At 26.1% G+C, this 14,754-nt stretch overlaps 1 protein-coding gene across 1 annotated transcript; it reads right to left on the minus strand.

The window, feature by feature from the left end:
* Window positions 1-3,535: 3,535 nt before the first annotated feature.
* LOC127244749 (GDSL esterase/lipase LTL1-like) lies at window positions 3,536-6,942 on the minus strand. The gene is made up of 5 exons (XM_051265230.1): window positions 6,650-6,942; window positions 6,252-6,379; window positions 5,136-5,378; window positions 4,376-4,628; window positions 3,536-3,981 (listed from the first exon to the last, which is right to left on the minus strand). The coding sequence occupies exons 1-5, from the start codon at window positions 6,936-6,938 to the stop codon at window positions 3,746-3,748; spliced, it is 1,149 nt and encodes a 382-aa protein (XP_051121187.1). The 5' UTR covers window positions 6,939-6,942; the 3' UTR covers window positions 3,536-3,745.
* Between the last annotated feature and the right edge of the window lie 7,812 nt (window positions 6,943-14,754).

The following is a 14,754-nucleotide window of genomic DNA, read 5'->3' on the forward strand; positions in this document are numbered from 1 at the left end:
ATTGTTAAATAAAAAAAAAATAGCAAATAGTATTAAATGTTACTCCTTCTGTCCCATATTTTGTATCCATGTTATTGTTTAAGTACGTCTCACATCTCATGTCACATTTATTCTTTTTAAGAGTATTATATATTTTAATTATATTTTAAATTTTCTATAATTTATTATTTTTAAAATTTTAATTAAACTAATTAGTTATATTAATACTAATATATAATTATTTGTATATATTATAATTAATTTTAATAATATATTTTAAATTATTTACTAGTTATATTCTTTTCAAATTCTCGTATTTATATTAATTCGTGACACAAAATTTGTCGACCGAGGAAGAATATATTATCATGATATAAAAATATGTTCAATAAAAGAAAAAAATAAAAAATAATTGCTCTCTCTCTCTCTCTCTCTCTCTCTCTCTCTCTCTCTCTCTCTCTCTCTCTCTCTCATGAGTTATGATACATTGTATTTATCTCATCAACTACCTTATGTCTGATATTAGGTAAAAATAATCTTTAGTCATTTATTGATAATCCACTTTGTAGGCTCATAAATAGAGCCCTTAAGTTGCAGTTAACTTTAAATATAAATTTATATTTAGGATTAAATATTTTAAAATACGACCACATTTTGACCCACCAAATTTGGCAGCTCTACCCTTCAAATTTTTCAATATTCTATTAATCTGTTACATATATATATATATAGCTCATAGTTTTTTCGAACTAAATTGCAATCTGTTTTTGACATATTTATAACTACATTAGAACTTTATTACATCAATATGCAATTTCTTTTTCTTAAACAATGTTTGGTTTGTACAGAGATTTTGTAAATGGACTTGTCTTTTCTTTAGGGCACTTTGGTTTTAGATCTAACTTAACCTTTTGGTAATGATGAAAATAATTGATCAGGGAATGAGGTAATATTAATTTGATGAATTGACAAAATTGAAATGATATGCAAGACATGTCACCCAATAATCGATCATAATTGACATACATTTTTATATATAAATAAAATACTTGATGTATTCTTTTTATAATATATATTTTGAAAATATTAGTGAAGACACATCATTTTCTCACCTCTGGCCGTAGATCATCTCGATTGAATTAGGTCAACAAGTTTCACTACAAAAAAAAATGATATATTTGTAACAGAATATTGTCCCTAAAGTTCATGCAGCTAACGTAATTTCATCCGTAATTCCGTCTCTAATGTCATTAGTAACGGAAAAAGTGGATTTAACGACGAAAAAATCTCGTTACAGAAATGATATTTTTCTTGTAGTGTTTTATGTTCTTGTATGATTATTTCCTATTTTTCTTAAATTTCTAATTTCCGCAACAAATCGTTATCTTGATAAATTTAATTTTAGAGTTGTCACGGCTTCCAATTGTCTTTTCTTGAAGCTATATTGATAATTTATGATATATGTTCAATTTGCTTTTGTAATCCTTACTTTAATGTGAGAGAGGAATGTTACAAATATTTTTTTTTCATAATTATTTATATATATATGTATATCTATAAACATATAAGATGGTTTTATTTGTTTATTTTTACATAAAAAAATATATATATATATATGTACATGTCACAAAAGTCGCCTATTGAATTTATTAGTTTTTGTCCGCATTTATTTATTTTGAAAGTTCATATGTGATTTTTTTTATTAAAAATTTATAAATTAAAAAATGGTATGAACAACTCGATTTAGTCTCTTATTGTAAAACTAATAAAAATATGCACATACTGCCAGCGACGGAACTAACATCTAAATTCCCAGGGCAAAATATTATAATTTATTTATTACTTAACTAATAAATTTAAATAAAAAATAAAAATTTAGATAATTTTGGAGAGGTAAATTGTATATAAACATATAAAAATTAATATTTTTAACACTTAAAAAAATCATACAAAATTGGACTTGAGGTCCAAGCCTTAGTGTAGTTCTATCCCTGCTGCCTCTGTTAGAATTACTTGGGTAATAGAACCAGAAAAAAGAGGCACAATTTTAAGAACTAACCTGGGTATGGAAAAATCTAACATGAACTTTCAAAATTGGCCCCAAAAAATTTCGGGCCAGGCCAACCCAATTGAAAAACCATGTTGGCCTGGGCCTGTACTCTTGGATTTTCAAGAATAAAATATTTCGAAAAATTCAGATATGACCTAGTCCGAAGTATCAAATTTTTAAAACATATATCTTCAATTTAGATAATTTTAAAATAGGGTAATAATAATATAGATATCTTCATTTTATTTCATATAATTTTTAATAAAAATATATTACTTCCTTTTATAAAACTATCATGTTACTATTTATTCAAATCAAAACCAAATATATTTATTTTTTTCAAATATATCATTCTTTATTTATTTTTGTGGGAGAGATGCGATAATTACTATTACTATTATTATTATTATTATTATTATTATTATTATTATTATTTCAACCTCGTGAATCAAAAAAAAAAAAAAAAAAAAACCGAAACAAAACAAAACCATTTTCTGCATTAACAATTCGAGTTAGCCAAATGAGTTAAAGCCTACTCTTGTCAATTGTTGTTCCAGCCGTCATAGTTGTAGAGAGATCAATTGGGTGCAGGGTTTGAGAGAGACCATCGGCTTTCACGCACGCAAGAAAATCGGCAAGCAAGAGAGAATTTCTTTAACTCGGTTCCGATCAACGGTCTCGTCATCTTCGAAAGTTCCTTTTGGTATCGTTGATTTCTCACTATTTGTTTGGATTCGATTTTGAATCTTATTGAGTCGGGTGATAGGCCTAGTGGTTTTTCCTTCGCTTTGAAGGAGTTTTCCACATTAAAAGTTTTGGTGTCTCCTATTATTATTTTCGTTGTTTATTGGTGGTTATCATTCATCGTACTTTGACACAATTGAGAATTGATTAAAGGGAAAGGTTTTGATAAAACAGATTGAACACCTTGCTTAAGCGTGACCACGCTTAAACAGTACGTCGAATCTAATTTTGATTTGCATTTTGTTCTTCTTTCGGTATTCTCCCAACAATAAGAAATCTTTTCGAATTATTAAGTATTAATAAAAATATAATTTATCATAATTTAATCCATTCAAAACTAAAATAATTTATTTTTGAATCAATATTATATAAATTATAAAATTAAACAAAATTTCATTAATAAAATATTATATTAACTCTCCATAAGTAAGTATCAATTTTTTATTTTTTTTTTATATGTCGAACTTTAAATATTACTCTTTTTATCCCATCTTTTTGTCCACTATTTATTTTTGTCTTTCTCACTTCATTTGTCATTTATTTTAGAAAATATAATTATACATTGTAATCACATATATAGTTTTTTAATCTTTATTATACTATTTAGTTATTTTAATTTTAATCTATAATTAATTTTATTATACAATAATTATTTTACTAATACACTGCTTAAGCTTTTAAAGAAATGCATCATTAATTTATTTATTCGCAAACGAAAATCCCAACATAAACCAAAGAGATAGGGCTTTGCAAACAATAATATTAAGCAAAAATTGACACATCACAAGGGAACATGTTACACTTATTCGAAACCTCAAACACTCTCTTGCGCATTCAAAAAATAAACATACAAACACAAAATGAAATTCCAATCCATCAAACCTTTCCATCCCACAACAAGACAATCACACACAAGACACTAAAATTAACAAAAAAAAACAAAAAAAACCCCATTGTAGTAAACGACATTTTTTAGAGCCTAGAGTAGTCTAAAGCCATGATTGTGGAGAGATTGAGGGGTTTCATGTAGTTGTTGTCGCCGGCCATTATCTGGCTAACTATAATCCGGTTCGCCCTTTCGGAGGGATGAAATGGATCCCAAAATGCATAAATGTCCCTATTCGGGCACAAGTTCGATGCCGGTGTGCATAGCCCAACACCATTGTATGGCCCTTGTCCACAACATGCTATCTTAGAAGTGACAAATCCTGATCAAAACAAAACCATTTATATATATATATATATTATTTCTCCTTAACCAATATCAAGGGATGATAGAAAACCCTAATAATGTGTTCTTTTGTGAGTTTTACCGTAAGTTTTTACTATTCAGATTCTTTTTTTTCTTTTAAAAATATCAAATCAAACAATTACTTTTCTTTTTTTTTTTAATATTATACTACAAATTTATTTTACATTCAAAACATCACATCAACCTTTATTTATACCAGATCAAACCACTACTCAACTTTTTACTATTTAAAAATTTAAACCCAAAAACTAAAACCCACAAATAAACAGAGACATAGCTTAATTAATTATTTTAGCTTAGAAAGTAAATATATGAATCCCTAATTCTTGTATAGAAACAAAAGACCTTACCATAAGCTCGAGGGTTTGAAATGAAGTCCATATGCATTTGGTATGTGTTAGCTGCAACAAAGACATGCAAACCTATCTCGTGGTTGAGGTCTTCCAACATTCGCGACAATTGTGGATTGAACATATGGGCTGCCCGTGTTAACTCTACTGCGCATTCTCCAGTCCGGCTATGCTGCGCTAGCTCAGCCGGCACACACCCCATTGGCCCGGTACCCGTTACCAAAACCCTCCTCGCGCCTAAATCGAACAACTTCTGCATTTTACAAGTTAGACAAGGTAGTGATTATAAGTAACAAATAATAGAGAAAAATTATATATGTTGTACCCTTGTTTTAACATAGATGTATAAATACACTCATATAAATTTTACTGCAAAATCTTAATTTTACAGAGTGGTTGAAAGTAGAAAAAGACAATATGTCCCGACATTTTGACTTTGCCACTAATTCTATCTACAGTTTTGGCCTACACAAGGGTGAATAACATCACAAAATTTATAGAGTGTTTTGTACATTTATACGTAAGTACGAGTAAGGAATATATAATTTACCAATTTATAAGACATTGTGTCTTTATTGCAAATCATGTAGCATTACCCTTGTGAAAGGATTATAGCTCAAGTGGTTGAGCTATTCCTTGGTATCCTTAAGATCGAGGTGGATCCTCATTGGACATAATAGTGCGAAAAATAATAATAATAATAATAATAAATTAAAAATTGTGAAAATTAAATAAAAAATATATATATATATATCATTACCCTGAGAATTTTATGATACTCGGAGATGAGGTACTCCACGTAATCCGGGAGTGCAAATTGTCGCGATCTAGCGGAGAATGGGATCAAATAGTAATTGTTGACGAAGTCATTGCCTCCGAGAGTGATGAGCACGAGAGCCTGATTAACGAGTGCCTTAGTGTGCTTGGCTCCTATAAGGCTGCTTACGCGAGTTTGGTACTGTTGGAAGTATTCGAGTTGTTTGTCGATTCGAATAATATTCATCTGCAATGTATTAAAAGATCAGTTTACTAACTACATGATGTGCACAATTTTATTGCTATTGTTTTTATTCTTATTTTTATTTTCTAGTACTACAATAAATGCCTTAACATTTATAAATGAGGCAAAAGGGATTTGGGAAATTATGGTTGTACTTTTTAATATTTATAGTAATCATCTTTTGAACTCAAAAATTATATAAACCATTGGACTAGTATTTTCTCGATCGATAGGTATAACCATTTATAGACTGAATATTAATATTGTTTTGCTCTAATTTTAATTAAGTTTCCTTTGTGAACTACTTTCCTTTTATAGTGTTTACTTGTATCTGGATTTCATGTGGAGGCTCAAACTGTACATTTGTTTAAACATGAAATGAAATCATAAAGATTCAATAAAGATTATAGTTGGCTTACTCGTTATACCTATAAATAAAATAACACTTAAATAGTAACAATAAAATACATAATAGTACTGTTTGCTCACTATAAATTTTTTTCATTATTTTTATTATTCAATCTTTAAATTTTTTTTTAAAGAAAAATATCACATCGAATAAGTACTTCAAAGTAAAAATTATCAGAACAAAAACTGAAGAAAATTTGAGGAACTAAACTCATTGCCTTTTAACATATACTATAGAACATTTAAAAAAAATTAAAATAAATAAGCTAAAATCATATCTGCATACATAATAAGAGGAATTATTTAATTTTTTTTAAAAGAAAAATTCCATGTATCAAATTGAACACTGTAAATAATATATACCCTGAAATTAATGGTTTCTTAAGTTAAGCTAGAGCATAAACAAATAAACTTATAAAAATTAAAGATGCAAGGTTTAGGGTTTGAAATTTAGAGTTACGAACTTACGAACTGGATTCCAGTGTCGTTAAGAATTCCAACCCCCGCCGAAGCAAAGTTAGCCCCAACAAGAAGCTTTTTACCCTTGAGATGTGGGCTCAAGTATGGCATTGTAGGTTCCATCCCAATATGCTCACCTGATGAAATTAATTCAATCGAAAAATAAAATAAAAATAAAGAATTCAAACTTATTTAAATGTATGTGTTAACAATGATTTTTATAGAAATTATTTTTTAATGGAATATAATTATTCGATGAGATTAATTTTTTTTTTTAGGAGTGGAAAAACAAATAGTTTACTATAAAGTATATAGTACGATAACAAAGTTGAAAACATAAATAATATCATAAGAAATAAAGAGAAGTGTCCACATTGCTAACGACGAGAATAGTTATCTTGGCATACTAATGATATCAGCAATGTTGAGGCCATTAGAAAAGCGTCCGGTGGGGCGATGAGACGGATGATCAATGCCATATGGAGGGGCATCAGCTCGCGCGCTAGTGATGAGGTAGTTATTGTTGCCATTGTCGACAAGTGAGTCCCCGAACACAAAAAAAGGTCGCGCCTCAGTTCTTGGAGCAAATGCAAGCAGAGTTAGTGTTAGAAATGAACATAGTGTAGTAGCAGATGTAGCGAAGAAGGATGATGAAGATGCCATAGTCGAAGAAGCTCGACAATGACTGTGAACCATTTAAATCAAGGCTTTAGTGTGGTTTGAGAATTGGCCAAGTGAATAGCTTCTTATATAAGGTCTCTCCAATGGAGTCTACTTGAAAACTAGGGGTCTAAAAAAAGCATTGGTGCAGTTATGATTCACTTCTTCAAAAGGAAAGCAAGTTATGCATCATCACATACAGTTAGGCTGTTGGGATTTCTATATATTTATTCAATTTTTTATTTTCGATGAAATTCCACAATTCGTTTGGTTGCAGTGATTAGTGTTAAATTAACGTGAATGATCGTCTCACTTGAAAGTTTAAACTGTTAGGGATATGTATTAATCTACAAACGGGAGTCCACCAATACACCCCTTCATGTGCAAGGAGATAAACATCACCAAATGAAACTTGCACATGGACAAAACCTAAAACTCTGATACTATGTTAGATTAACGTAAACAATGGTCTCACCTAAAAAAATTTAAACAGTTAGAGATACGTATTAATCTACAAACGAGAGTCCACCAACAATTAGGGTTAAAGATAAATACTTCATCAAATTCATTATTTTCTTCTGGCAATGTGATAAGTTTCAAACATTTTCAAAGTTGGTAGTAGATTTCAAATCTACCTTCTTTAATCTTTCAAAACTCTTAATATTATGACAATTCAAATATTTCTTGTAGACTTATTTATATAAAATCCATTCTCAAATATTCAGATTCATCCAATCAAACATGTCCTAAATTAGAGAAAATAAAGGAGTAAAAAGCACTATAAGGTGTTCTATTGGTTATTTTTGTGTGTGTTTCATATTTTAATATTTATTAAGTTAAATAATTGTCTGATATAATTTGTGCGAAAAAATTAGTTTTACAAGTGATTTTTTTGGGATAATTGTGAGAGATTTCATAATAAAAAATTTGGAAAAGATTTCAGAAAAAAAAAAAAAAAAAAAAATCTTGAAACAATAAATACAATTATACTATGTATAGTAAGAAATATTTTTAAAAATATTTTTTATTATTAACTTTGAAAACATTAAATTCAACACATTCAAAAAAACAATTAAGTTGGTTTTGTATGGATCCATATTCACTGCATTTTTTTTAAAATGACATTTTCGACCAATTGAATTGCATCTTTTCTTTTTGAAAAATCCATCAATTTCCAAATTTTGTTCTTTTCGATATTTTTTATTTTTCATCATCCATAAAATTTCCTCGTATTTTTCTTCTTTCACTACTTCTTTTAAACGCTGTGAATCACAACTAAACAATACAATGTCATATGAATTACATAAATTTTATTAAATAAGAATGGTACCATATTGGTTGATTCTCTTGTTGTGTTGTGAAGTCCACTACAAAAAAGTTAAAATTTAATTACAAAAAAAATTATATCAAAAGGTAATAAATTTGTAGTAAAAAAAAATATTTTCGAGACGAAATGGGTTTCGTCACCTATACCACGTTGAAAATGGAACAAATTTGACTTTTGTAAAGAAAAATAAATTTTTTGCACGGAAAGTTAAGAAAAGAGATACTCTTTTGGTACAAAAATAAAAATTCATAACAAATGAATTTTAACAACAAAAAATTCTTTTTCTATGAAAATGACTGACTCCATTCACGCAACGTTTGTTTTCAAATGGATTGATTTTTATTTTTTTTGTGATATGAAAAATTGTATCAAATATATAAAATATATTATTTTAAATTAAATATTTGACTTTTTATAACGAGTGTTTGAAATTTTTTTTTTTACTTTCTTTATTTTTGTAAAAACAATTCTATTATTTATTATTAGTTTTTGGGAATCGCAGTTTTAAATTTGTGTTGGAAGAACAAATTGAGTATTTTCTAAAAAAAGAATTTTAGTAACAAAATTAATTTTATAGTACATAGTTTATTTTTAGCGACAAAATTATTTTTATTGTTGCATAATACATTTTAACTACAAAAATATTTTCATAGTTAAACTACATTATAGATAATTAGATATTTTTTTTTGTAGTGTTGGGATCTTTTCAAACACTTTGGATCATAGATCAGTAGGGTGTTTACTCAAAATACCTATATATATTTGCTTTACTCTATTTGAAATTAAGATCGAAATATACTAATAAAAATATTTGATTTGATCGCTCTTAAACATGAGTTCGTCAAATTGATAATAGTCTATTGAGGTGATGGCATTGATAAAAGTTGTTCAAGCTCAATAGAAGCTTATGTTGCCAACATCTCTTAAAATTTGATGAAGCTTATATAGTTGATAATATTTTGACTTATCGCTATATTAAATAAAGATTGATGTAACAATGTAACAATGTCTTCTTACTTTTGAGTAGACTCTATAGAAAAAATAAATAAATTATCAAGTCAATTTAAATATATATATATATATATACATATAATTTTGACTAATAAATTGCAAATTTATTTTATCAGTAAAAAAAAATTCAATCAAAATTTTTTTGAATTTTTTTACAATTTGACTGAAAATTTGTAAAAATGTTTGTCAAAAAAATTTTCAGTCATATTTTTTTTTATAATACTCCTTTTTCATTTAGTTTTTTTTTTTTAACAATTTTGACTAATAAATTGTAAAATTTATCAACGATTTTCTTTATTGATAAATTGTTAAAAAAAAATAAAAAAATAAAAATTTTGTCAAAATAAAATTTTAAAATTTGATCAACAAGGCATTGTGACAAGTCCAACACCAGAGGATTATTTTAACGAAAAACTTTTAGTTGCAATACTATTACCGGATCCATTTCTAAAATGATAAGTAGTAATGTTGTGAAACTAAAAAAAAACAGTTCGCTCTCAGTTTTATTTTCAATATTTTTTCTTTCCGGACCCCTCAGCAAGAATTCATTCTTTAAATTTTATAATCGCAACAAAAAAATTCATCCAAGTAAATTTAGTTTTTATTTTTATTTCCACATTATTATTTATATATATAAATGTATATTTTCAAATTTTTGTTCTTTTTTCCAATTACTTGTATTATATTATATGTTATTAAAATTCAAGTAGTATTTTATTTGATATTAATATTTTTATTATTTATGTTTTATTAAAGATAAATTACATTTAATTTTTAGTATAATTTTATATTATTTATATTGTGTTAAAGTTTGCAACTATATTTTATTTACCAATTCAAATTAATTTTTTTATTGTTGATTTATTTAATAAAATCAATTTATATTTATATTTTAAATTTTAAATTAATAAAATATTTAATATGAGTATTATTTTATAAAATATAAAATTTTATAAATTATTTATATACCGCATGAAATACTAAAGTATAGTTATGAGACAATTAAGACATCATGGTAAAAATACAAATATTATCATGTGATAGATTTGTGGTAATCAACCTTCAAATTCTTCTTTTTCGAATATACTTTTGGTCAATGTCGAAGCTTGAAATCGATAAAACATAGAGATGAAACCACCAAGTTTGAGAGCATTTTGGATAATTTCTCTCAATAAAATACCATAAATTAATATTTAAAATATTATTATGAATTAAACATTAAAAATAATAAAATATTGAGTTATACTTGTAAAATTAAAAAATAATATAAAATGATATATAAAAGAGAATATGTATGAAATATTCTTTTGACACTATAAAAAATAGAAGATATAGTTGGAGATGAATAAAAATAGAAAAATATACTGTAAGAGATTGAAGATGGTCTTACAATATAAGAGTATTTTTATTAGGGATAGCAATGGGTAAAGACTCGACCCGAACCTGATCCGAACCTGACTCATTATTTGGGGTGAGTCCAATTATTCGGATATGAGTCGAATATTGCATATCCTTGGTTCGGATTGAGTCTCGGATCTAAGAGTAGACCCTATCCGAACTCAATTAATCTATTAATAATATATCAATTATGAAAAAATAATTTTTAACGATATAAATTATATTAAAATATTTTTTATTTAATATATTTGTTTTTATTATTTTATTATAATATTTTTGAATAAAAAATATATAAATTTTAATATATGCCAAATTCGGGTCTAATAAAAAAAATTAAAATTATAAAGTGTAATAGTTTCTTGTGGGTCTATCGGATTTATCGGATTTTTTGTCGTTTTTTGTCGGGCAATGTTTAAGTTGGATCCGAATATAGTCGAATCTGAGTATAGTCGGGTCTAATTCAGATCTCAAGTTCAATAATATGTGTTTGGATCGGGGCTCCGGTCCGACTAGATTCGAGGCATACCCAACTCATTGATATCACTAATTTTATACTTTTTAGAATTTGATTTTTTTTTTAATAAAATTTTGAAATGACTGCTCCAGTAAAAAATTAAAATTAAATTTATAGAAGAATAGTTTTGTTCTTTCTCTTTTTTCTCTCATGGTGTTTAAAAAATATTAATATACTATAAGCATTCATTATTTATAGGGTAAATTATTTTTTTAGTCCCGTAACTTGACCCCTTATCATTTTAGTCTCGTAAGTGGAGTCTGTCACAAACTAGTATCATAAGTGAAAATTTTTTGTTGTTTTAGTCCTCCGGCTCCAGAAACGCCTGCGTGGCTCGCCGGAAACCACATGTCCGCCAGGTGTCCCGCCAGGTTAACGACATCTGGTGGGCATGTAGATTTTATTTTATTTTATTTGTTTAAATTTTTTTCAATTTGACCAAATAAAAAAAATTAAAAAAGGCAAACAAAATTAAAAATCAATTTTTAAAAAATGAAAAAAAAAATAAAAATAATAAAATCCACGTGTCCGTCAGGTGTCGCTGACGTGGCGGATACGTCGCTTCCGGCGAGCCACGCGGGCATCTCCGGCGCCGAATGACTAAAACAGCGAAAAATTTTCACTTACGAGACTAATTTACAACAGACTTCACTTACATAACTAAAATAATAAGGGATCCAGTTACCGGACTAAAAATAATTTACCCTTGTTTTTATATGATTTCTTACATGATTTCTTATACTTCATATAAAAAACATCTCTTTTTTAATATTCTAACAAAACAAAAAATATTAAAATAAAATAATAGTTAATTTAAAATACTCTACACATATATTTTTATCTTTCAAATATAAAATATTATTTTATTAATTTAATCAACATATAAATAATAGTCAATATATCTATTTTTTATGAATATATTTCAAATTTCTTGTCAAGATCCTCTTTTGGTAATTAAAATAAAAACGAGTTCCACTATAATTCATAGTTAACCAACAGTTTTCTCAGCTCAACCTTATCTTCGATCATGAACAGTCACTATCTTTACCGATTCTTTTAATTGACACGTGAATATTGTGCCCAATTCTTTCATTTATCATTGCTAGAACTTGTTTTTTTTGTGTGTGAATACTCGTTCTTTTTTCCAATATTGTTTTTCAATTGCAATTTTCCAAAAAAAATAATAAAATATACAAAATATATTATACAAAAATCAAAAAAGACTTCAAATAATTATTATAAAAAGTCATTACAAAAAGTCAAAAAGTTAAATATTCAATCTAAAATAATCCTTCATCGGTCCTCCAATTTTTTATGCTAATTTGACACGAGTTTTAAGAGAAATATAAATTTTTACTTTCTAGGATAAAAAAAATAGAAAAAGTTGTATTTTTTACTAAAAAAATAAAACTGAAATAAATTTAGATAACAACCAATAAAATAATTGACACAATTCCATATACCACATACAAAAAATCATTTCATCTAAAAACGATGGGTCAACAGAGGCCGTAAGTAACTAGGCTTGAAAAGTATTATTAAAATGTCATTAAGACATTAGAAAACTATTAACCGATAAATATGTGTGTTTATTATTTGTACTAAAATATACAACAAATTCGACACCCTTTATACGTAAAAAATTTAAATAAACTCTGATGTGTTCACTTGTAGGCTTTTATTCGATTTTTACTATAAAAGATGTCTTAAAAAAAAGATCAAATTAAATACATGTGTTTTATATTTTATATTAGGTCAAAATTCATGCTTATTCAAATTATCAAATTAATACATATTTAATTATATTACATCAAGCAACTTTTTAATTTAAATAATTTTTTTATTCTTAACTCAAAACCCAAAACTTAAATTCCATTAACGAAAAAAGTCTCAACTTTAGTAAAGTTTGATTAAATTTATTTAATGTCACATTGCACTTAAAACATTCTTTGAATGACAAACTACTCCAATAAATGGCGTGATCAACAATGTCGAATTATGATCGAAGTTATTAAGAGTTAAAATATATGCATGCGTGCTTCAACATGTAATGCCTAATCTTTCATCGACATTTAGTAAAATCACATTTTAATTTAATGTTAACTCTTTAATCTTCGTAAAGAAAAGTTCGATATCTCGAATACTTTGGTTAGTTCGAATATCTGACCTTTGAAAACTTACAAAACATGTTACTTAAAATTTTATCCAAAATAAGAGTAAAAATTTAACAAAAGCTCCATTAGAAATAATAATTATTCCTAAACATGTTTTCATACTTTAAAAATATTTAATTATATCATTTATTCATTGTATTTTAATATATATATATACATAATAATTATTATAGTAAATATATACTTGTGTGTTAGTTTTTTTTTTTTTAATTAATTTTATAATGTTAAAATAATTATTGAATTTTATGTCTAGTATAATATAATACTTTTAGATATGTATATAACAAAAAAAAAAAAAAAAAAGAGGTAAATTGAATGATAGAAGAAATGCTTTTTTATAAGTTTTAAAAATAATATCAAAAGGCAACATCACAACAACAACAATTATGATAAACTTACGAACTTATTTTGTAACAATTATGAAAAACCTACTCTCGATTGTCCCCATTCATGATAAACCTATGAATTACACCTACTCTTGATTATGCCATTTTTATTTTAAAAAAAAATAAAAAAATAAAAAAAATAAAAAAATAAAAAAAAAATTGTTAAATTAGTTTAATTGCAAGAAACAAAGAAATAAATGGTAAAATTAGTGCGTTATTATTATTATTATTATTATTATTATTATGTTTTGGTTTTTGTTGTATTTATGTAAATTAATAGTTGAATATGATGTTTTGTATTAAAATAAAAAAAATAAAAAATCATACTATCTTCGTCCTGTTCTAATAGTTTCATTTACTTTTTGCATATTGATCTTTAAAAATTAATTATTATATGAAAAGGCAATACAAATGAAGGGAAAAATGCAAAAATACTATTATAATAACATTTGTACTAAAAGTTATACCAAGATAAGAATATTTTTAATATTAATTACAATGACGCAAAAGGTAAATGTGACCCTTAAAGCCGGACGGAATGAGTATATATATTTTTTTATTGAAAATAAAAAATGGAATTGTTTGGTTTCCATTTCAAATTCAAATGACTATTATTCACTCAAATAGTTTTCAATAAAAATAAATTATTTCCACTCACAAAATATCAAATCAAAATACCCCCTCCATCCAGCTTCAATGTCTCATTTACCTTTTGCGTCATTATACTTAACATTAAAAATATTTTCATATTTGTATAATTATTTTCAAAAATGTCATTATAAGACACTAATTGAAATATTTTTGTTATTTTTCATTGTTTTGTACTGCGTTTTCATATAATAATTAATATTCAAATATAAATTGGACCCTTAAAACCGGACGGAGATAATATTATTTAAATAAAAATTCAAATCACATCTGATTTCAAATCAATTTCAAACTAGAACCAAACAATCCCGAACCATCTTCTTTTCTTGGCTCATAAATAGTAGAAGTACTTTCACCTTCATTTTGTTGCTCATCAATGTAGTAATTAAATCGA

This window comes from Andrographis paniculata, unplaced genomic scaffold (assembly GCF_009805555.1).
Source record: "Andrographis paniculata isolate CXL003 unplaced genomic scaffold, ASM980555v1 Contig21END, whole genome shotgun sequence".
NCBI classification, from domain to species: Eukaryota; Viridiplantae; Streptophyta; class Magnoliopsida; order Lamiales; family Acanthaceae; genus Andrographis; species Andrographis paniculata.

What these genes read in the sequence shown, in the direction of transcription:
- LOC127244749 (XM_051265230.1), bottom strand. Translation starts at nt 6,938, where the DNA reads ATGGTTCACAGTCATTGTCGAGCTTCTTCGACTATGGCATCTTCATCA. An exon ending in ACGACACTGGAATCCAGTTC is followed by an intron (nt 5,379 to 6,251) that starts GTAAGTTCGTAA and finishes AATACATTGCAG; the next exon opens with ATGAATATTATTCGAATCGA. An exon ending in TTCAAACCCTCGAGCTTATG is followed by an intron (nt 3,982 to 4,375) that starts GTAAGGTCTTTT and finishes TGTTTTGATCAG; the next exon opens with GATTTGTCACTTCTAAGATA.